The sequence below is a fragment of the Arvicanthis niloticus genome, chromosome 20, assembly GCF_011762505.2.
Source record: "Arvicanthis niloticus isolate mArvNil1 chromosome 20, mArvNil1.pat.X, whole genome shotgun sequence".
In the NCBI taxonomy this organism is placed as follows: domain Eukaryota; kingdom Metazoa; phylum Chordata; class Mammalia; order Rodentia; family Muridae; genus Arvicanthis; species Arvicanthis niloticus.
Genome location: NC_047677.1, coordinates 16,643,275 through 16,667,982, shown reverse-complemented (window position 1 = coordinate 16,667,982; position 24,708 = coordinate 16,643,275). Strand labels below are relative to the sequence as shown.

General features: G+C 44.9%; 2 protein-coding genes across 11 annotated transcripts in view; one reads left to right on the top strand and one right to left on the bottom strand.

The window, feature by feature from the left end:
• The window catches only part of Fig4 (FIG4 phosphoinositide 5-phosphatase), a 111,862-nt gene extending 94,480 nt beyond the window's left edge, over positions 1–17,382 (bottom strand). The window contains exon 1 of the mRNA XM_034524793.2: positions 17,113–17,382. Within this exon, the coding sequence (XP_034380684.1) occupies positions 17,113–17,178 (66 nt within the window). The 5' untranslated portion in view covers positions 17,179–17,382. The remainder of the gene's footprint in view (positions 1–17,112) is intronic.
• A 636-nt stretch (positions 17,383–18,018) lies between these two features.
• The window catches only part of Ak9 (adenylate kinase 9), a 134,202-nt gene continuing 127,512 nt past the window's right edge, over positions 18,019–24,708 (top strand). For all 10 annotated transcript variants that reach the window (XR_013105481.1, XR_013105483.1, XR_013105482.1 and 7 more), the window contains exons 1-3: positions 18,019–18,088; positions 20,869–21,001; positions 22,399–22,462. Coding sequence is in view for 5 of the 10 variants with exons in the window: in XM_076917161.1 (XP_076773276.1) it covers positions 20,885–21,001; positions 22,399–22,462 (181 nt within the window). In the remaining 5 variants the exon portion in view is untranslated. The remainder of the gene's footprint in view (positions 18,089–20,868; positions 21,002–22,398; positions 22,463–24,708) is intronic.

Below are 24,708 nucleotides of genomic sequence, written 5' to 3'. Positions count from 1 at the left end.
ACCAGAAAGGGAGCCACCTTCCTGAAGTCTTGAAGATAAACAGCACCAAGGAGAGCAACTAGCAAGAAAAGGCCTGAGAGAGATTGCTGTGTTTGTAACAAAAACAAGATGAAGCCAAGAGATGCTCACAGAGCACCTGACACACTGAGGAGAATGTTCCCTTGCAGATAGCAGAGCCTCACAGAGAGCAGGCCCTCACAGAGAACAGGCTCTCACAAAGAGCAGACCCTCACACAGAGAGTGGTCTCTCACAAAGAACAGACCCTCACAGAGAACAGGTTCTCACAGAGAGCAGACCCTCACAGAGAGCAGACCATCACAGAAAGCAGGCCCTCACAGAAAGCAGGCCCTCACAGAAAGTGGGGGCTCTCACAGAGAACAGGCTCTCACAGGGAGCATATCCTCACAGAGAGCAGACCCTCACACAGAGAGTGGGCCCTCACAGAGAACAGAAACTCACAGAGGACAGGCTCGCACAAAGAGCAGACCCTCACACAGAGAGTAGGCCCTCACAGAGAGCAGGCCTTCACAGGCAGAGGCCCTTACAGAGAGCAGACTGTCACGGAGAGCAGGAAAAGGACATAAGAAGCAATAATGACAATAATAGAAGGGGACTCCCCTCCCAAAGGGGAGTAAGTTGCACTGCAGGTCCAAAATGGGACCAGCTTGGGGGGGGGGGGGGGAGATATACCTATCTGCTATCCATCTTTATGCTAGAAGAGACAACTATGCAAACTAACAACCATAAGTGGTACACTGAAAGATGAATATAGGCACTTCCCTCACTTGAAGACTGTCAGAGTAAGTCACCAGGGAGACAGTGCTGTCCAGATACTGTGCTTCTCCGTGAAGGACTTCTAAACAAGACTGTGAAGAGACCATGAAGTATTGCCTGTTCCACTCAGCCCAAAACACTTTGTTATATGTGAACTTACTAGCTACTTCCAAGGCCCTGTGTGCATTTTTTTATGGCTAGCTTCCTACCCCTCAATAACCTGACACTCCCTCCCACCAAGCTCTATGGTTTTCACTTCCAGGGCGATCTACCCCCACAGGCACTGGAGTTAGGAGAATGCCGCATAACACAGATGCGCCTTGCCCTTGATGGACAGTCTTCTCTATCGTCTACATGAATGGCCCTTCTCCAGGCAAGCACACAGAAAGATGGATGTCCTCACCCAGCCACTCAGTTAAGGAGATATGTCAGCTCTCAAAGAGGTAAAACCCCCACGTGAAACTCCTTGTTGTTACAGATCCTGGGAATCTAAATACTCATTGCAATAAGATTGTGTTTAGGCAGTTCATAGTTAGAGAGACAAGGATCTTGACGCCGTGGTGGGCATCAGCAAACGTGTTAGCTGCCTTTGGGGCACACGTAAGAAGTTAGCTCATTCCCTCTCACATCCAGACGCTCTGGGAGTTGGAAGAGCCAAAAGGTAAACAGTCCACAGACTGAGAACCGTGAGTGGGGACTGGGGAAGTCATGCGACGATCCACAGGCTCGGCCCTCAGAAATGCTTTTAAAAGGATGTGTGCAGAGAACAGCGCCCTCGTGTGGACACCATTCTGAGGCTCTGAATGGCCTGAGGAGGAGAATCACTGTCTGCACTGCCCTCTGATGGCTGGCCAAACTCTACTTCAGCGCCCATTTGGTTTTTTAATAATTTTTTTTTTTTAAAGAGCTAATTTTTCCAGAAAAAGCTATTTCCACTCAATCCCATTTTCTCCCTGTTAAATACAGCAATTCTGTGACCATGCAAACTCACAATGTCAGACTGAATAATATGACTCAAGACGGATCTCCTCATTTGGGAGATTAAAATCGTTTTCATTGCCTTTCCTCCCCCCCCCCTTTTTTTTTCTTTTTTCAAATCTACAGTAAAATTACCATGCAATGAACATCCTGACCCTTGCCTGGACTCACCAGCTGTTAGTACTGCTTTGGGTATCCTGGTTAGGTTTTTTTTTGTCAGGATGACAAGGTAGAGTCATTTGGGAAGAAGGAACCTCAATTTAGAAAATTCCTCCAGCACACTGTCCTGTGGGCAAGCCTGTGGAGAGTGTTCTTGACTGGTTATTGATGTGGGAGGGCCCGGCCCTCTGTGGTCCCTGTCACCCCTGGGCTGGTGGCCCTGAGTTGTATAAAAAAACAGACATAACCTCCCAAATCTTGAGAAAGGCATGATATCCAGATACAAGAAACATTCAGAATTTCAAACACACATGACTATAGAAGTACATGCCAGACATACTCAGGTTAGGTTGTTTACAGGACAAAGAGGAAGCATTACACTGTGCAAGAGGGAACTGTCAAGTAACAGGCTAACACCAAGTTAGAGACTAGCAGCAGACTTCTCAGAAGGACTCTAAATGCCGGGAGGCCATGGATATATTTTGGGTCCTGAAAGAAAATAACTACAAACCAAGATTATGGCAGCTAGCAAGGCTCTCCTTCACAGTGAAGGTTCTACAAGGAAAGACCTTCCGTGCTAAGGACAAGTGAAGAAGACGCATGGCCTCTAGACTGGAATTACAAAAGACGCTTAAGGGAATTCTAAGCCCAGAAGAGAAAGGCTCTAGTGAACACCAACAGTGTGTTCAATGTGACTAAATTCACTAGGAAAAGATACAACCATGAGGAATAAGAAAGCCAGGAAACAAATCAAAACCATAATGAGTCAAAACGGAACAAACAAAAACACTCGGGTAGACTTGCTGGATAAAACTTCAAAAGTGGAGAAGAGAAGAATTGTGCATGGTGCGTGGGTAGGATTCTGAGAAAAGGGAAGAATTTGGGAGACCCTTCTGATCCTCCCAAATATCCCCACCACAGCATGCCTCCAGTCAGGAAAAGCCAGGGTGTGGGAGGAGGCAGAAGAGTAACTGCAAAGAGAAAGGCTTACCCAAGAAGAGAAACAGTTTACACAAATGAACCTCCGGCAGAAATAGAAGACTGGGGTTCCTTGGACCCCAGAGTATTAGAAGATAAAAGAAGATATCACTCTCATCCCCCCACACAAGAAAAAAAGAAAACAGAACAAAACAAAATGCAAAGTCAGCACACGTTTCTGAAGAGAAAAAGCAAGTTTCAAACTAAAAATCTAGACTAAAATGACATACTTTGTCTTGTCAGTCATTGTTGCCATTTATGGGGTTCACAGCTGGGTTAGAGGATGGTGACCCTCACCCCACCCCACTCCCAGCAGCCCGCACAGCACCTTCTAGTGCTATGAAAGCTAACCCACAGGGGACAGCTTCCTGCTCAGTGCCAACTTGGTTTTTTCTGTCCTGTGATCAGTGTGTGTGCTGCCTTCAGCAGCAGGGTCTAACCAGCAAGTTCCGGTGAGCAGAAGGGAAAAGGCCTGCATTGCTTAGGGGACCAAGAGCTCCTCGGGAACCCATACTTGCTCTGCTTTCAGTTGGCAATTTAGGGATTCTGGGAGGAACTGCTTAAGATATGTATTTCTCCCATTAAATTCATATACATTTATATACTTGATTCATATACAGTTCTATATAGTTATACAAATTCATATATATTTCATATACATAGCTTATAAAATACATTTTATATAGCTTTTTCAAACATCCTTAGAGTTATTTTTTCCTCTCCTCACTTCCTCCCACCCCTATCTCCCACCCCTCTCCACTTCCTCCTCACCCTACCTCCCACCCCTCTCCACTTCCTCCTCACTTTCTCCCACCCCTACCTCCCACCCCTCTCCATATGCCATGGCTGCAATAAGAGCAGAAATGTGTGGGGTAACCAACTGCTTTCTGGCTGGATTTGAGGTAACCAGCTGCTTTCTGGCTGGATTTGAGGTAACCAGCTGCTTTCTGGCTGGATTTGAGGTAACCAGCTGCTTTCTGGCTGGATTTGAGGTAACCAGCTGCTTTCTGGCTGGATTTGAGGTAACTAGCTGCTTTCTGGCTGGATTTAGAGCCTGGTCTAGAGGAAGGAACTCCTGCCTGATGCTGCAGACCCCGTCAAGAACCCACGTTGGAGAGCTCACACTCATCAGAGGTATTTCTGCTACAATTTTTCTGCTAAATGGACACAGTATCAAACTGTCCTTTAGTCTTAGCTCTGTATACACAGATGAGGACAGCTCTCAAAATGCACCAGAGAAGTTTCATTTTGCTGTAGGCAACAGCTAATGCAGAAAGTCACAGCTGGGATACCTGTAGCAACATGCACACACAGAGTTAAGGCCCATGGTGGAAGAGGAAGCAGGAAGATTCTAGAGAGAGTTAGAAGTCAGGGGGCACCAGAACAAAATAGTGTCTTCAGGACATGACAGGACTCAAGACCTAGAAACTATGACTGCCTACACAAAACAAGCACAAAATCAAGCCAGTCAACACCGTAGCACGGGGAGTGAGCGGTCATGAGCCCTCACCTCTGACTGAGAAGCTATGGTCAGTCAATGGCATCTGGAGAAGGGAGAGTCTAGTTTTTAATGGCATGGGCTCTGATAAATCAACCACACTTCAGTGGGTGTCCCCACACTCAAGTAGGATACAGGCAGCACGAACTGGACTCAATGGGTTATTATCTTTAAAAAGAGGAACAAAGGTGGAGGGAGACGGAGGTAGGGGTGGATCTGGGAAGAGCTGGGGAGGTGAGAAGGGGTGTGGATACAATCAAAACACAATTTATGAAATTCTTAGAGACGATAAAAATATAGAAACAAAGTAACATCAGATATTCTCAGGTTCAGCACAGAGTTATGACAGACAGGTGGGTGATGCCATCTAAGTAAGGACAGCATCCATTTCAGTATATAAGTCGGGACTAAATTATCAGTCGCACTGGAGAGTAGCAGCAGGGTCCACTGTTTTATAATCCAGACTCCATGGCTTATTCCTACATCACTGCAATCAGTTCTAAGTAAACAGATTGTGAACCAGTACTGAGCGTGTTACCGAGGGCACTCGGGTGTTCAGATAAAGCGTCAAGAGGTACCACTGTCGCCATGAGCCCAGAACTCTGCACACCTCGGATGTAAAGACAGTAGTGCGGTTGGCTCACTGTCACCCAGACAGAATTATTCTTAGAAAGCTAAACCACACCCACCTGACCCATTTCATAATTTCATAGCAAAATATATTTTCAGTTACTATTTTTTAAAAAAAAAATTCAAGCAATTCAACATGACAATAAAAGCTACATACACAGCCTTGAAAATAAAAACTATCATAGTCTGGTGGCCCTCCATTTCACTATCAATCAAAGAAAGTCGCCTAGACATTTTTAGACATGTATAGGCCAAACAAAAAAACAAAACAAAACAAAACAAAAAAAAAAAACCCAGAACACAAAAGCTTTCTAATGTTTAGAGTGTTCCGCCAAACTAAGGTTATAAATCAAAACACAAGAAATCATGTGATCCAGGAAAGCAGGGACATTATCAAGGAGAAGCAACATGTCCCTGAAGGGAGAACCCGGGGCAGCTGTACACAAGACTGAGGGACGGCAAGTGCAGACCAGAGCCACGCGTCAAGGTGAAAGCTATGCAATACCTAGGACATAAATGTGCTGGCAGGAGATTTGCACAGCTCGGCAAGTCTGGGGCTAAACGTGCTATAAGGTCATAGTGACGAACAGGATGGGGAGGAAGGAGAGATCATCCTCCGTGTTGGCCGGGGCTTTGGCAGTGATGGGCCACAGTTCCAATGGTGGAAGGGAAAAGAAAAGCTGCCCAGAAGCACCACGGAACTGAAAGGAGCAGCAACTGAGGCTGCACAGACGGCTCAACAGTCAGGAGCACTTATTGCCTTTCTAGAGGACTGGGGTTCAGATCCCAACCCAACCACCTACAAGTCTCACTCTAGGGGACCTGACGCCCTCTTCTGGCCTCCATGGGCACCTCTCTCTCTTTCTCTTTCTCTCTCACCTTCACACACACACTCATACACACACACACACACACACACACAACCTGTTTTTAAAAGCACAATAAGTGGATCATACCATCTGCACTCCTCAGACATGTAAACTTGAATGCATTTCTTAAGAATGAGGCACATGAGATCCTCACAGCTAGGCAAAGGGAGCCTGGGCAGCTCACCTCTCCAGCCCTGCTGTCGGCAGCACACCGAGCTTATTGAGGGACAGGGGGTGAGGCGGGCAATTGGATATTTAAAAAACAAAACAAAACAAAAAAAAACACAACAACAACTAGCCATACTGAAGTGAGTTGAGTCTCTTCTGAAAATTGTCATTGTTCAAGAAGAGCTTAAAATGTGTCGGTAACTTTGACAGGGGTGAGGTAAAAAGATGAATGTGTTTCTAAAATATCTATATAGGAAATCAGAAAGGAATACAATAGGCAACTCGTTTAAAAGGAAATACAGAGTCTACTAACATTCTCTCCTTTTATAATGACAGGCTAATTCATTATTCACTTTTCATCTGAGGGAAGAAAATCAGCTTTGAAAAAGGAGAGATTTCAGGTTGTATGACAGCTTCAACTAATGTTCAACTTCAGCTGAACTTTCACGTTAAATATACTATTTTAAAAGAGCATCTTGAAGTTGCTTCTAGCCGTCTCTCGGTGTTGCAGGCCTGCTGTCTCCATATCTAATCTATCAACCAAGCAGTGAGTTAATGCAGCCCGGAAGCGGGAAGCAAGCCTCACAAGCATGCCACCCTGACAGGAGGTACTCAGCTTGACTGATGGGGAAGCTTCACATTCCCCGCAGGACTGTGAAATTCCATCCTCTCAGCCTCATCTCTGAACTGCCATAACTATGCTTCTCTCTCCTGAACGACATCCATGGTTCCCTGCTCGCACGCCATACCACACTGTACCACACCGTACCAACCTCTCTTGCTCCCCAGTCACACAATAAAGGTTAAGAGGCATTCCTCGTGGTACCATTCTTATTTTACTCAAGTGCACTGGCTAGGGATTAAAGATGGCTCCCTAAATCCTTTTAGAGGGAGTGCACTCACCTCAGAGCATCACCCACTGAGCACCCACAGACACCTCAGAGCATCACCCACTGAGCACCCATACTCCCCTCAGATCGTCACCCACTGAGCACCCATACTCACCTCAGAGCGTCACCCACTGAGCACCCATACTCCCCTCAGAGTGTCACCACTGAGCACCCATACTCACCTCAGAGTGTCACCCACTGAGCACCCATACTCCCCTCAGAGTGTCACCCACTGAGCACCCATACTCACCTCAGAGCGTCACCCACTGAGCACCCATACTCCCCTCAGATCGTCACCCACTTAGCACCCATACTCACCTCAGATCGTCACCCACTGAGCACCCACAGTCACCTCAGAGCGTCACCCAGTGGGCACTGTACACTGGGAGGCGCACTGCAGATCCACTCAGGACAACGTGCTGACCCCTGGAGCAGCCCCTGCTCTCACTGACGAGAGCAAACCTCCAAAGCAAAAGGCAGCCTGAGGGAGCTGGGTGCCAGGCGAGCAGGTCCATTTGCCAGGGAGCTCGCACTTCAAGGACTGGGACCTTCTGTGTGCCATACACCACCCCTTCCCCTTCCCCTCCAAAGACCTCTCAGGATTCACCTCTGCACAGGAAACTGTGACAAACTGAACTTCGGAGCAGGAGCAAACACACCCAGTTACCTTTCTAGATGAAGGCTGGGCGTGAGAGGCAGCCATCTTGCCTACTATATTGTTCTCACTCCAAACCATACCTTCACCTCAACCAAAACAAGCATGCTCGCGTCTTTCAATACTTGCCAACTAAGACTTTAACACACGAGAACGGGGTCTACCTCAACTTCAACGCTTTAATTGCTGGCCAGCTGGATAGTTCATCATATTCACTGTTCTTTCTGCTGAATTATCTACTTATTAGCTTAGCTTTTAAAAAATTATTTTTATTTATGTGGGGGTGGTGGTGAATTAGGCGCATACATGTAGGGGCTCCCAGAGAGACAGAACACTGGATCCCCTAGAGCTGGAGTTACAGGTAGTTGTGAGCCACCCAGTGTGGGTGCTGGGAAACCAAACTCTGGGCCTCTCCAGGAGTGGCAAGGGATCTAACCACTGAGCTGTCTCTCTAACCCCTACCTTGTCATTTTCAAGTGGCTTTATTTTGCTGATTACTTATATAATATTTAGAATGTAAGGATATAGGATATATTACACTGTTATTCTGGTTACTAAACCCCCTCCGTCTGTCATTCTTGACTATTTTTAAACTATATTTGCAGTTTTAAGCCAGGAAAGAAAGTAATAAAATAAGCCATGATCTATCTTATGACGCTAGAGAAACAGGAACTTGTCACTGTGGTCTAAATGTGTGGAGATCTAATCCCCAGTGCAGCAGTACTAAGAGGCGAGGCCTTCTGGACGTGCCTTGGTCTGCGCAGGACTGCCACCCCTATAGCAATGGCAAGAGGGACTTAACCACATCCTCAATGGTGCAGGCACGTCCTGTCCTCACCAGCACTGAGCCTGTGTGTGCCTCCATCTTGGGCCTCTCTGTCTCTGGAACTGTAGGAAATGTGCGCTACTCTTCATGCACCTCTGCATTGGGTTTGTTTGTTTGTTTGTTTGTTTTCTGAAGCCATCAGCAAGGCTCAGGAGGGAGGCAAGAGTCTAAGCTGTTCCCCTAAGCCACCGCCCAATTTCTAACTCTGCCGATGAAGCAAGGTCACAAGGGCACACTGAAGCCACCGATGATTACAGAGCTGAGAAAACTGTTGTGAAGTGATCGGCTCCAGGTGGATGTGCATCTTATCCATCTGGACGATAATAACCCACTCCCACCCCATCAGTTCTGGTCCACGGTGCTTACAGCCAGCGCTGGTATCACAGGCCATGGAAAGCAACATGAAAATCCACAGAAAGGATCCTTCCTTTTAGGTATGCAAAGCTTACAAACAAATAAATGCCTCAACGGCAGGCAGTCACTAAAGGATGTCTTAGCTTCATTTCCCCTTGCTGTGGTTAAAATCCTGTGACCAAAGCAGTTTAGGAGAGAAAGGGTTAATTTTAGCTCACAAGGGATTACAGTTCATCACCATGGCAGCAGGAGCACCAGGCTGGCCCATTACATTGTGTCAACAGCTGGAAGCGCAGAAGAATAAATTGAAGCACACATGTGTCTGCTCAGCTCACTTGACTCTTATGTAACCCAGGGCCCCGCCCACTCGCCGGTGCCACCCACAGAGGGTGGGGCTTCCCACCTCAATTAACATAACCAAGACTATCCCCCACAGGTGTGCTCAGGGACGACCTGAACTAGACAACCCATCACTGGGACTCCCCTCCCAGGGGACCCAGGGTTGAGTAAAGTTGATCAAACTAACATTACATCACACACTGGTAGGGAAAAAAAATACAAAACTCTGAAGTCGGGAGCAAAACTGCAAAATTTTTCATAAAGCCGAAGATACTGATAGAAAAACATGATATTATTAGTAACCTGATGCCAATAAGTTCAACATCTGAGATGAAATGAGCAAATTTCTCGAAAAACAAATGATCAAAACTCAAGCTCAATTAAAACCAGTCTACACTGTCCTCATCTCAGCCACAAGGCAGCTCAAACACAGGCTTCACCAGTAATTACAACCAACACTGAAAAAGAGATGTCAGGCTTCATAAGCTCTTCCGGAAAGGAGAAGGAGCATTTCAGTCTCAGAGCTACCTGAGCCCTGACATAAAAGCCAGACAAGAGGCGAGGCTAGTGATGGCTCAGTGGGTGGGCACTTGTCACCAGGCCTGAAGACCTGAGACCTCCAGGATGCACCGGTTCTCAGCCTGTGGATGACCTTTTCACAGGGTTGGAAGACCATCAGAAAATACAGATTTACATTACAACTCATAACAGTAGCAAAATTACCGTTATAAAGTAGCAATGAAAATAATGTTATGGTCGGGGGTCACCACAACATAGGGGACTGCGTTAAAGGCCACAGCACCAGGAAGGTTGAGAAGCACTAACATGATGGATGGAGAGAACTAACTTCCAGAGGTGCCTCTAACTCCAAGTGCACTCTGTCAGATGCACACACAGAAATAAATATAAAAGTATCAAAACAGAGGTGTTAAGGACTATCATAAATCAACAACCTAAACATAAAACCTTGAACAAATGTTAATTAGCACATAAAATCTAGAATGTGAAAACAGTATAATATGGCTAAGATATATTTCTGTAATTCAACGTTTAACGTTTAAAATGAAGTAAGTTGATGTAACTGCCTATGGTAAAAAACACTAAGGAGATGGTATGTAAAGACGAGAAATGACAAAGTTTAACATTATTCATAATTTTTTTCATTTAAAAATATATTTTATTTTATGTGTACAGTGGAAGAGGGTTTGCCTGCATGTCTGTCTGTCCATCATCCTTATGCAGTAAGGACCCTCAGAAGCCAAAAGAAGGCCCTTGGGACTGGAGTGACAAACTTGGTGAGCAGCCACATGGGAGGTAGGAATCAAACCCAGGTCCTCTGGAAGAGCAGCCCTTAACCGCTGAGCCAGCTCTCCAGCCCCTCATTTTTTTTTTTTTTTTTTTTAAAAAAAAAGTTCTCAGCTGGGGCTAGAGAGCTGGCTCAGCTGTTAGGAGCACTGACTGCTCGCTCATCCAGAGGTCCTGAGTACAATTCCCAGCAACAACATGGTGGCTCACAACCATCTGTAATGGAGTCCAGTGAACTCTTCTGGTGTGTCTGAAGACAGCTACAGTGTGCTCATACAAAACAAATCTAAAAAAAAAAAAAAAAAAAAAAAAAAAAAAAGACTCTTCCTTGGCCCAATGAAAGACATCTATGGGAAATCCACTGCACATCACTTACTATTAAAAGACTGAGTAATTTTCCCCTAAGAGAGAGAAGACAGCTGTGTCTTTTCTAGGGACCTCCAACCTAGCTTTGTGCTAGAAGTCCAAGCCAGTGCGGAGGCAGGCAAGCAAGCAGGCAAGCAGCGCCCAGACAGAGAAGAGAGAAGAGATCCTCATTCTAAATGACATTTTAATTCTCCTCAAATCAGTTCACAAATTTAATGAAATCTAAATCCGAACAGGAAGTGTGTGTGTGTGTGTGTGTGTGTGTGTGTGTGTTCATATATGTGTAAGTATGTAGAGGCCAAAGGTCAACACAGGACATTTTCCTCAATGACTCTCCACACTCTCTAACCTTGAGCTCAGGACTAGCTAGACTGGGTGGCCAACAAACCTCAGTATCCTCCTGTCTGTCCGCACAGCTGGGATTATAGGTGTGCACCCCTCCTGTCTGCACAGCTGGGGTTACAGGTGTGCATCCCTCCCATCCACACAGCTGGGGTTACAGGTGTGCACTCCTCCCGTCTGCACAGCTGGGGTTACAGGTGTGCACCCCTCCTGTCTGCACAGCTGGGGTTACAGGTGTGCACCCCTCCAGTATGCATAGCTGGGGTTACAGGTGTGCACCCCTCCCGTCTGCAGAGCTGGGGTTACAGGTGTGCACCCCTCCTGTCTGCACAGCTGGGATTACAGGTGTGCACCCCTCCCATCTGCACAGCTGGGGTTACAGGTGTGTACCCCTCCTGTCTGCACAGCTGTGGTTACAGGTGTGCACCCCTCCTGTCTGCACAGCTGGGGTTACAGGTGTGCACCACCATCAGCTTCTCCTGTGGTACTGAGGATCCACACCCTGGTCTTCCTGCTGGCATGAAGCACTTCACTGAATGAGCCACCTTCAGAGACCCTTCAACAGGCCTTTTCATGGAAACTAACAAACATACTATGAAAGTCATAAGAAAATGCAAAAGTTCTAGTATAGCCAAATAAGTTGGAAAAATATGTCAGACTCTAAAATGTAATCTCTGATCTTCAAGAAAAAGCAGCAAGGACATACGAAAACAAACTGGGAGAATAGAACAAAATAGTTTAACCTCTACTGTCCAGTCAAGTCATCTTTCACAAACATGCCAAAGAAGTTCAACATAGAAAAGAGTCTGTCCAACATATGGTACTGGGCAATTGATTTATGGGGGAAAAGTAAACCTCAGCCTTGTAGTGACCAACCTCCAGGGCCACAGTCCCATCCAGAGTGAACAGAGCTAACCTGGGCAACAGACAAGATGCTACAGAAATGACAGAGTATGACTTCTGAGGTCACACCACAAACACATTGTGGCATCTTGTTTCTGTTTCCCTCCCTCCGCCCCATCCCTTCCTCCCTCTTCCCTTCCCTCTCTCTCTCCTGTGGAAGACCCATAGAGCCAGTTATTACATCATAAGGGCACCTAAGGAGTCTTACAGACAGGTCCATGAGCCAAGAGCTTATGTATCTTATTCAACAATCAGCCTGGTTTACCAAGCTGGACAGGTGACCTGAAATAAATCCTACATCCCATCTAAGTGCCAAACCTGGCATGGCCCTGGTGGGGACAGAGTGACATGGTTCCTGCTCCTGGGAGACAGGACCTGCCAGTGTACGATTCCATGAGTGTAGATTGCTGCTGTGGGCTTAAGGCTTGTTTATATAATAATGTACATATCTCACATTCCTCTAAGGAATGTCCTCTCTGTTAATCTTAGTTACTGTCAAGAGCCATCATAGGAGAAGCTAAAAACTAGCAGGTGGTCTTCCTGAGATGGGTCCGTCTTGGATTAAAATCTACAATGGATTTGCTCCAGTAGGCAAGGCCTAAGAAAAATTCATTTTAGGAAAGATTCCTGCTATTAATATGCTTTTCCTGTTATCATTAAACATACATAACGATCACTTGGTATTATCCCACTCTCTTAAGCGCATCTCTGCAGACCTATACGATTCTATAGAATTCCTGATTTGATTCAAATAATTTTAGAGAGAAAGTTTTTAGAGGTCTTAGTTGCTAGAAAGATGCAATCAATTTAGAATCAAGAATAGAATGTGCCCACTCCTCAGAATAGTAAGTAAAAGCTTCATGTAAGAAATACAATGAGTTTTCATAATTACATTGAAAAGAGAAATAGACTTGGGACATTTTTGTGTTCAAGGAAAAGCATTTCGGTTCAAGGATAAAGTCACAGGTGTGCACTACGATAAGGCAAGGCCATGTGAAAACTGCTTTGAACTTACAATGAGCATATTAGACTGAAACAAGGCTCTGAACTTAATATCAACATCCTTCTGTAACTCCCTTTTTGTGTAACATTTTATCTCTGAGGTAATTTTCTAAAGAACTTTTTATCTAAGAAGGTATAAAAGACCAGAGAAAAGAAATAAAGTTGTTGGTTAAATGGTTTGGCTGGGGGAGCTTTGCCCCAACCATCCATCCATCCATCCATCCATCTATCCAAATGTGTTTGTCTGTCCATATGTTTGTGTGTGAGTACTTGTGTGTATATGTGTAAGCATGTGTGAACACTTGTGGAGTTGATTGTGACAGACAGTCGGGCCCAGCCAGAGTGTGGGTGTATGAATGTTGGAATGTATATGTGTCCATGCATATTTGCCTGTATCTAAAGCATCTTAATTTTTTTCCTTTCCTTCCTCTCTGGTTCACAAAGAATCAACCAGCTTAGCCAGAGAGGCTTTGGGCTGACTGACCAGAGAAAGGAGCACCAGCAATAAATCTTTTCACTTATCCCCTGCTGTTTTATGATGAGGTGCTAAACAGTTTCTCACCTCAGAGGAACTCAGACAGGCAGGTCAGCTACTGAAGCTAAGTGACTTAGACTTAAGACAAGTGTGATGGTTTGTATATGCTTGGTCAAGGGAGTGGCACTATTAGAAGGCATGGCCTTGTTGGAGTAGGTGTGTTCCTGTGGGTGTGGGCTTCAAGACCTTCATCCTAGCTGCCTGGAAGCCAGTCTTTCACTAACAGCCTTCAGATGAAGATGTAGAACTCTCAGCTCCTCCTGCACCATGCCTGCCTGGGTGCTGCCATGCTCCCGCTTTGATGATAATGGACTGAACCTCTGAACCCGTAAGCCAGCCCCAATTAAATGCCATCCTTACAATGTTGCCTTGGTCATGGTGTCTGTTCACAGCAGTAAAACAGTAACTAAAACAACAGGTAAACATGTTCTTATTATGCAGCAACCCTAGATATCTCAAGAACAAGTCTTACCCCCACCGAGGCTCTTCCCACTCTGCTGCCGCAAAAAGAATCAAGAACAAGAAAGAGGATCCACTGGGGCTTGCTCTCAGCAGGTGACTCCATGATGATCTGACAGCATGAGTCCAGGAAAATGAGTCTCAGCAAAATGTAGACTGCTGGGACCTTCAGGACAGCCCTTAAGGCTGTGGAAAGAGCTCTAAATACATGAATTTGAAAACAATTTCTCAACTCTGCAAAAATATAATGATGCAATTTGTATTATGAGGGGCTTCAAGAATCTAAAGGAACAAAGGCAGCTACACTATGAGCCAACTTGTCAGAAAGCTACAAAGGAGGGCAGATTCCCAAGTTCAAGGTCAGGCTAGGACTGAGCAAGGTTAGGCCCAGGTGTGGTAGAAACAGTAATATCAGGGCAGGGTCACCTAACTGGATCTTTTGTGATGAACTTGTGTTCTACAGGAGATGAGCTATCCAGAAAATTTAGGATAAAAAGAACTGCTTGGAAAACAGATAGACATATAGACACACACACACACACACACACACACACACACACACACATACACATGCTCACAAGCAAGCAGGACATGGACAGACAGATCTCTTAGAATAGCAAGCAGAATACAGACAGAGAAATCTCCAGGGAGAAAGCAGAACATAGAAGCAGACTGGAAAAGCTGTAGCAAGCAGAACACAACTTGGATCCACAATTTGACTTTCTTTTGTCCTTCCTTTTGCTGCTCCCAGACACCCCTTCTCTCAGAACCCCTCTCCATGCTGAGGCTGGTCCTTGACATCTAAGCCTCCAGGTGACTGCACCACAGGTGACATTTCAACTGTAACTTCTGAGACCTTGAGGCAGAGCAGATGAGACTCCCAGTCTACTGAAATTACTATCTAGATCCACTAACTTGGGGGTTAACTTGTTGCAATAGGTAAGTCACATAGTCCTGCATTATGTTGTCCTGGCTAGTTTTATATCAGCTTGACACAAGCTAGAGTCATGTGAATGGAAGGAACCTCCACTGAGAATATGCCTCCATAAAATCCAGATGTAGGACCCTTTCTAATTAGTGATAGATGGGAGAAGGCCCAGCCCGTTGTGGGTGATGTTTTCCTTGAACTGATGGGTCCTGGATTCTATAAGAAAGCAGGCTGAGAAAGCCTTGAGGAGCAAACAAGTAAGCACCACCCCTCCATGGCCTCTGCATCAGCTCCTGCCTCCAGGTTCCTGCCCTGTTTGAGTTCCTGTCCTGACTTCCTTCAGTGATGGACAATGATGTCGAAGTGTGAGCTGAATAAATTCTTTCCCACGTTTCTTTAGTCATAATTGTTCCATGACAATAGTAGCTCTAACTATATATAAATGAATTTAATATAAAACATGATAACATAAAGGCTAAAACTGTGAATCTTTTCAATGAGACAAAGCAAAATATCATCATGGCCTGGGAACGAACACACACACACAGAATAAGGATCAGAAAATGTGGCCCATGTTTATAAACCTAGCACTATCGAGGTCAAGACAGGAAGATCCTGATTTTGATACTACCCTATTCTCTCTCTCTCTCTCTCTCTCTCTCTCTCTCTCTCTCACACACACACACACACACACACACACACACATACACACAAATAGTTAAGTTAAATTTCATCAAAATAAAACACTGTTCTGGAAATTTGGCTTGTGGGAAAGATTCCCAGGACCTACTGAAAGCCTCACACAGTAACACATCTACAAACCTGGAGCTGGGAGGGCAGCACAGAGACAGGTGGAGCCTGGGGGAGGGGCACTCACTGGCCAGCTAGTCCAGCAATAGGGAAGCTCCAGATTTAATGAGAGACATCTAGTGTCAACCTCTGGTCTCCACACTCCTCCACATAGGCACACATACACACATGTACATGCACTACACACATGTACATGCACCACACACATACACACACATACACACACCAAAATAAATAAATAAATAAATAAATAAATAAATAAATAAAATTTCTAACAGGCTTTGCCCTCAGCATGGGTGTCCCCGAAAACTTGTGGAAAAAGAAATTCTGTTTTATAAAGAGCACAACATTTCAGCCAGGTCCTCAAAACACTCAGCTTCTCGGGTGGGTTAAAATTCCTGTGACAATTACTTAAGTTTCTTACTGAAGACATTTATCAGCACACTTTACACAAAGTAGGAAGTTTTGTTTCATTGTTAAAACTGGGTATGTCTATGTGGCTCTCTCAGAAGTGATGATAATGGAGTATTATTTTCCATCTTTTGGTCTTAATCCAATCAAATGGACCTGCTTACCAAACTAATTTAGAATCAGAAGTTATACACACATGAAACAAGACAGACACTACTAGCACTGTGCAATGACTGAAACCGGGGGAGGTACTCCCCCATTGTACTCTCCTATTGAAGATTAGCCACAGTTCACAGAATATACCACACGAGCTACTCATCAGCTTGTGACCGAGAAGTGTTAAACACACACCCTAATGTCATGGTGAAGGCCAGATCCAGATAAGCCACACTATAGTAACTCTGTTTCCCAAGCACAGAAATGAGAAAATAGTACGTTCTATTAGCACCACTCTGCAAGCGGGAGAACTATTAACAGAGGAGTCCGGGCCACAGGACCTCGAATCCCTGCAACAAACAGTGCATGTGACTGAGACCAATCACGGTAACAGTAAACCATGGAATCGCAAAACAGAAGCTACCTGGGCAAAGTTCACATGGTTTTTTTTTTTTTTCATACCCCTGACTTTACTATAAGAAGTGGATTCAAGAACTTCAAGATTATGGGGAAAGCAGAAAAGAGAAACTCATTCAGAAGCTGTGTGCAGTTCCTGAGTGCCACAAGCACCTGTTTGCAAGCACATCTTCCAGTCAGCCACATGTTCCTAAGCAAGGCAGACGTGCAAACCCACTCGTGCCTGACTGCATGGCCCTAGCGGACGAGCTTGCAGCGGAGCTGGGAGGAGAGCGTGCTGCTTCTTCCCCAGGACCCACAGGGTCCCCGACCCCCGCAGCGCTGTCCTCCCGCCCCGTCCCGACGCTGCAGATACTCACAGCTCTGGTCTCATATAGCACCAGCTTCTGGACCGAGCTGATGATGGGGGCAGCGGCCGTGGGCATGGCTCCAGCCAATGGCGGCCCCACCACAGGGCACCAGGCCGCGGTTCAGGTCGTGACAGCTGCGAGGTGGTCCCTGGAGACAGAGAGACTCCGCAGATCCACCGGCACACCAGATACAGCTGACAAAAACAACCTCGTAACACTAAACATTCAGCGCTGGGTGCTTCCGGATTCCCGAGCCCCGCCTCCCAACAAGTCCCGCCCAGGCGTGAGGGGCGGGGCTCCAGGATCACGGTGTCGCTGAGGGCGGACGCTAAGGGTGCCATGTTTCTTAAGGGCAGGCAAAAAAAAAAATGGTTTATGTTGATCTTTAAAGAAAAGGGATCGGGTGAATGGGTTCTCCTTTTGAAGCGGCATCTCCGTGTTGTAATTGGTCTGTTTCTTCCTATCCACTCTTTATTTTCCTGAAACCTGTCTCCTGGATGCCTGTGATTTTCTCCTCTTTTGTCGCCTATTTTATCCCCACGAGAGTCAATAAAGTTCATATTGTGGCTGTATGGCCCACAAATCTTTCTTAATTACTTAAACGTGGCGCCTTTGGCATTTGCACGTTTCATGTGTGAGGCTAACGGTCTGAATTCTAAAAGGGACCGTGCTGTGTAGGGGGAGCGCGCTGCTGCTAGAGTCGGTTCTAGTTAAGGTAAGGTTTTCCCTTTTGCTGTCTGACCATAAGTAGGCAATATATGCACTCGCTCTGTTCCCACTCTACACTGTGGGAAAGGTGTTTTATAATTATGACTACATTTAAGCACAAGTTTAAGAATTCACTCCGAATTAAAGAGCCACCTCCCGAGGCCCCGCCCTCCAAGAGGCTCTGCACGCCTCCCACAGGTTTCCAAGGCAACCGCCTAACAGATACCTAGAACCTCAGGAGGTAGCTGCTGTCGCATCCCCGGTCCACAAGGACCAGGTAAGCAGAGGCAGGAGGGCCATTGTCCACCTTCTGGGTGTATTTTGTTATCAGTTGCAGGGACGTACACTTCCGGCGGGGACCCCATACCAGTTGTTTTTCTTGCAAAGCTAAACCACGATCTCTTCCTAAATCGACTTTTCACAAACCAGTTCTCCTTTCAGCTAAGACTAAACACCTGCACCAGAGGGTAGCATAGCTGTGTCTAAACTAGCACAGGCCGGAAGTGCGAGGTTTCACAGAGACCCCTCTATATTACAGAATTCACCCGCTAGAGGGTTCTCGTGCTGAAAAGATAATAAAACTTTAAAAACTCAAACACACAGCTAAAAAAGATATTAAAGTTTGCTGTAGATTCAAAGTTAGGACGTTACAAGGTTTCTAAGGTATGAGTATCTATGGTTTTGTTTCAGTTTGATACATCTTTTTTTATTAAGAAACTAGAAGGGTGGCAAGAGTCTCAGTTCTGACATTTTAGGCTGGTGTGTGTGTGTGTGTGTGTGTGTGTGTGTGTGTGTGTGTGTGCACGCGTGCACACGCGCACGCATGGATGTGTAAACCAGAGGTTAATAACGCTCGGTGTGATTCCACAGCCAGCAAAGCCCCAGAGATCCACATATCCCCATGTTGAATGGCACCTTTTAACTTTTCCGTTTCATACCGGAAATCAGCTCTTCCTAATATAAGCTAAGCATTTGCAGAGCGTTTTGATTTAGGAAAGTCACTTTTTAAAAATAATGTAATCTGATTTTCAAATATTGTTTTCAATTACCATTTTATACTACAATGAAGCACTTCCCTTTGAGAACTTTGTTAGTTTACATCACCCTGGAGCAGGACTGATGACAAACAAAATCGCCAAGTTGTTTCTATAAGGCTAATCCTGGAGACAGAAGCTGGGGGTGGGGGTGGGGGACACTTGACAAAGGGGAATATTGAATATTGTCAAGCAAGCTTCTATGTCACTAAGTTCACTAGAGAATGAGGAGTACGTATCTTGGAACCATCCCTTTCCAGAAGACAAAGGAGTGTTGTGTTTACTCACAACTCCCATGTATTACTGGTTGAAGCCTGCTATGGCAGAGCGTGATGTCTTGGAACTTCCAGTTTGCCTGTGCTCAGAGAGGCAGCTGGAGGAAGTGCCACATCCTGGTATCCAAAAGTCCAGTAGTAACCTAGAAGAGTTGCACGACACATGCATGAGGAGAAACCTGCTGCATTCCACCCCGTGAACCACTCATCCCCACTGCCCGACACCGAGGTCACACCAGCCCATCACCAATGCTTGAAGATGGTAACTGGGGAACTTAGTGAGGTCAGCTGCAGAAGTCACTGCTGCAGTTAACCCCGCCCAGGTTAACTCGGCTCCGCCTCTAACATTTCTAGGCTTTCCTTACTCTTGGCCAGGACTAATGTGAGTCTGAGTTGCTTGTGCTGCTTCATTCCCGTGTCATAGCATGAATACGTGTCCCAGAGAATCCAGAGTTTAAGATTACCTTTCTAATCCCAACTATATGGTACCAAGCCTTCCTCCCCTGCCAGTACAATTCCTTCCTCCATAGGCTTGTGGAGCCCAAAGTGACCACTTGGTAGTAATTGTTTTAGTTTTGTGAAACCTTGACTGAGATCTCTGATGCAACCATCTCTCTCAGCAAACAAATCCAGTCTATGACCACCAGAGCCTAACATTGTGAGAAATTGCCCAAGTCAATCAGAATTGGCCAGGTCAATCACAGGCTGGTGGGGATAAGAGCCATTTCCCCTGTTTCTTGGCTCAAAGCGTAGTCCCAGGTTTGAAGTACACTGGCTGTCTCTATCCCACAGAATACTATAAAGGGTCCTACCAGTACCTTGGAGATGTCAGTTTAACACGCCAGCAACTTCTAGGCGAGCGGGGATGTGTGTGGTAGAGAAAGTAGGTCTCACATTTACACACGTCTTACACTCTTTACTGGAAAGCAGACCCTTTGATTTGATGTAATGTTTTATGAGCTTTGCGGTGATAAATGAGACAACCGTTAGTTAGCTGTGCTATCCAACAGACTACAGATAGGGAAGGCATGCTCACCTTCCCCCACCCCCCATGTCACTTGTCCCTCACAGTGGGAAAGCATCCTGTAAAAACAGTCTGTCCATGATGAGAGTTCTGGCTCCTCAAGAGATTGTATCATACTAAAGTCTTCGCCTCATCTCTCCTGTGGTGGAGATGTAGAACATCGGTTGTAGCCGCTAGTGTGAAGGAACCGTACTAAATCACGGCATAGCTCGGCCACTTCATCCCTGCCACCAGAGTGTTTCCATTTAGGAACCCATAGGACTAAGAGGAGCCAGGAAAGACTGGCTGGCATCCACTGGATAACCAGCTCGCTCACCTGTTTGTTCACTAGCTCTTCACAGGTGTATGCTTTGGGAATGGAATTGGTTTTCTAAGCTGCCAGAACAGATTGCTACAAATTTAATATCTTAAAATGTTTATTACCTCAGGGTTTCCATGTCCAGGGGTCCTGGCAGGAGAGCCGGCAGGCTGACCAACTCAGCTACCACCCAAGCCCAGATCCAGGGCATTGAGTTGGTCAATCCCAACATCCATCCCATCTGTGAACTCTGGAGCATGTCAGGGGCTGGGCCTGCAGGTCCACAGCCGCAGGATCTCCATGACACAGCATATAACCTCGCAAACATTTGGTGATCTGAGGCGGCTCCCGAGCTAAGTAAATTCATGGGGTTCTTCCCCACGCTTCTGCTCCAACACTGTGAGCCTTCTGCTTTGCCTTTTCTAGTGTAGTATTTTGAATTATGGCTTCTGAAAAAAAGACAGAAGAACATCCATTTGCAGACATCTTTAATGAAGATGAAACTGACAGGAACTGTCTGCTGTCCAAACCGGCTTGCTTTGTTATATTTGGAAAACCTGTAAGTTATCTCTCCTAACATTTGACTTTTTTTCTTTATTTTAAAAAAAAATCTCAATCTTGTGTTAGCATACAAGGATAGAATCCACAACGTGGGTTTTATTTTTTTTTTAGTGTCTGATAGAGTTTCATAATATTACTTCAACTCTGATGTAATACTGGATTTGAGTTCATAGCTGTCTCTCAGGCTGTACACTAGCAAAGGAACCTCAACTGTATTAACATTTGTTTTAATATTATACAAAAATAACTTATCGAAACTCTGTACCATGTGATTGTTGCTGGTTTGAGGTCCACGGTTATCTCAGATTTTATTTGGATGCAAGGTTTGCTTAGGAACTTGTCATGAGGCTCTCTGGATGTATAAGCAGGAATGTTTTACCACGGGAAGTGCTGGGGGCAGGGCCAGTGGGCATGCAGTATATTAGAGAATCAACTGTCATCTTCACACAATGGGAAGAAGCCGGAAGAAGCTGTGGTAAGATTGTTGGCTTCTAGGCAGCTGTAGGAAGGATCCCCATGTGAGTTTGGCTTAGAAGACAGGACTGTTCAGTTAGGGAAACTTCCAGAACAGCAGCAGCTAGTAGAGATCTCACCTTTAGCTTAATTTCTGATAAGAACCATAGGGTAGGTACCAAGAAGTATTTCCAACAGTTTTCATTATGTTTCTAAAGAGGTCACCACTGATGTCAGCCAGATGCAAACATTACTTCATGGGAACGGCTTTTTAGCTTTGAAATATGATATTCTTCAAAGGCCTCAGTTACAAGATTTTACCTGCTTTTGACCTTTGCTGAATGAGCTGAGGCTGCTATCACAGCAGCTTAGGAGGCAGAGGCAGGAGGGTCAGAACCTTAAAGCTTGCTCTGGCTGCTTCGTGAGTTCAGGGCCAGCCTGGGAAGCTTACTGAGTCTCCCATCTCAGAATAAGGACTAAACGCGAGGCTCCATGGTATTGCTCAATGGAAGGTTCTCACCTATATAGGCACAATATGTCAAACTTCAGTACTGCAAAAAGAAGAGGAAAGGAAGAAAATTATCAAATGGAAGTCACCAAAATTTCTGTTTTCTTCTAGAAAGAAAATAAAATGACAAAATTGACATATTTTATAATGGCTTATAATTAAGATTATAAATCTTTGCAATATACTGATGGCATAGCTTCCTAATTTCAAGTATACTATTCTAATTTCCTTAAATGATAATGTGCTTTCAGGATATGTAGAAATATATAAGAATTAGTGGAGAAAATAAAGTTTTAAATATATAGGGCTCTCTTCATTTTATAGGTAAATATTTATATAATAATAAGCATCAATGGAATTCCGTAAGTTGGTGCCTTTGCTTAACCATGGAATAAACATTTTGCTGTATTTTAAATAGCATTTCTCTTTTAAAGGGGTCTGGGAAGACAACATTAGCCCGTAACATAGCACAAGCATGGAAATGTATTCGTGTTGAAGGTAAACTTAATTTTTTTCTCAATATTTTATTATGAATAATTTTAAAGACTCATATAAAATAAAACTGCATGATGAATGTATGATGAACACCCATCTGAGACTCTATAATTTACATTTTCTCATGTTTCCTTCTTCATACATCTGATGAATACTAACTTGCCAGTAGCACCAACCCAGCCATGTTTATTAAATGTGTTTGGCTCTGCCGTTCCTCTAAACCTCTATTTCCATCAGGAATTTTCTAAGTGTGTGTGAGAGCATCTTCTTAAAGAACTAAAGGGAAAGAGAAAAAACTGAAGCTTTTCTGCAGAGCATTTCCCAAGACTTTAGTACTTTTATTTAAAAAGGTGTATTTTTAACTTACAGATTTCCTTACATTTTCTGCAACATGTAAGACAGCAGACTCGTGTGAATGTGTGCACACACACACACACAGAAACACATACCACATACACAGACACACACATACACACATCACACCCAGACACACACAGACCCCCCCCACAGACACACACACACCACACACAGACACACCATACACAGACACAGAAGACATATACACATACCACACACACAGACACACACACACCTCACACACAGACACACACACACGTCCTTCTAATCAGAAACTATTTATTTCCTAATAGAAAAATAAGGAAAGAATAAATAGGAAACTCGTCATAGAAGGCAGTGAGGAGATGGCTCGGTCAGTAGTGTGCTTGTCACACGAGCACACAAGTGTGGGGATCTGAGTTCCAATCCCAGCATCCATGCACACCCCAAGCCAGGTGTGGTGGCACATGCTTATGATCCTGTGCTGGCTAGGCAGAGGCAGGAGGATCCTTAGAGCTCACTGGCCAGCTAGCCTCGCCTAATTGGCTGGAGAGCCGAAGGCCCCGCCTACAAGGTGGGTGGATCCCGGTGACTACGACCTGAGACCGATCTCTAGCTGCCACATTCCATGTGCTCGAATATACACGTGTGTGCACACATACATACATACATACATACACACAGTGCACACACATACAGTTCTATACACAGCACGCACACACACATACACATACAGCACTCATAAAAATAGAACCAAATATAAGCAATATAAGAAAAGAAAAAAAATAATCTCATATCATTAAAAATAATCGACACTGATTCGTATTTGCCTACCAAGTTGGTGAAGTACTAACCTCACTGAAATAACTGTAGTCATTGTTGGTGAGGATGTTGTGAAATGAGCGTTTTGTATACCATCAGTGTAACTGAGATGCCCCTGTTTTTGTATGTATGTTGTATGTATGCATGTATGTGTTGCTTGTATGTATGTGAAGAACAGTCTGGTAACTTGGAGCACACTCACCGAGAACTCTGAAATGCTCCCCTTTTCAGGAAAAGATTTATTTCTATTTTATATGTGCGGGTGTTTCGCCTGATGAAAGAGAGCCCAGTGGGATGGCGGGAGCCATTCTTTAAGACTTCCTAAAGATAACTTTTTAATAATAATAATAAAAAAAAAAAAAAAAAAAAAAAAAAAAAAAAAACCACGGCGGTAGAGGTGGCCCGTAGAGGTTTAGTGGAAAAGCAGAGCCAAACACGTTTAATAAATATGGCTGGGTTGGTGATATTAGAAAGTTAGTATTCATCAGGTGGACAGATGAATGAAGAAGGAAACATGACGAAGTATGTGTACCACTTGTGTGCTTGTGCCTGAGGAGGCCAGAAGAGGGCTAGGACCCTCTGGAGCCAGAGTTACGGATGGCTCTGAGCCACCATGTGGGTCCTCTACAAGAGCAACCACTGGGCCACCTCTCTAGCCTTTTTTATTATTTTTTTTTATTAAAAAGTTTATGTTTAGGAAGTCTTAAAGAATGGTGTCCCACCATTCCACTGGACGCTCTTCCATCAGAGAATGGCACATTCCCTGGAATTCTCGGGTTCCTCTGTTGTTACTGAAATGTATTCATCTATGTATATTCTATGAGTGCGCTGACATGCATATACTTCTGCATGCCAGAAGTGGGAGCAAATCAAATAGGTGATTGTGAACCACGATGTGGTTGCTGGGAACTGAACTCAGGACCTCTTGAAGAAGAGGCAGTGCTCTTAACCACTGAGCCATCTCTCCTCCCAGCAGGGTTCTTCCTTTGACTAAAACATGGAAGGATCCAGGCTGAGAGTACTGCTGTATACTTTTGTGTGATGCAAGACAATTTACAACTGTCACCACCAACAACCACCCCTTTCCTCCT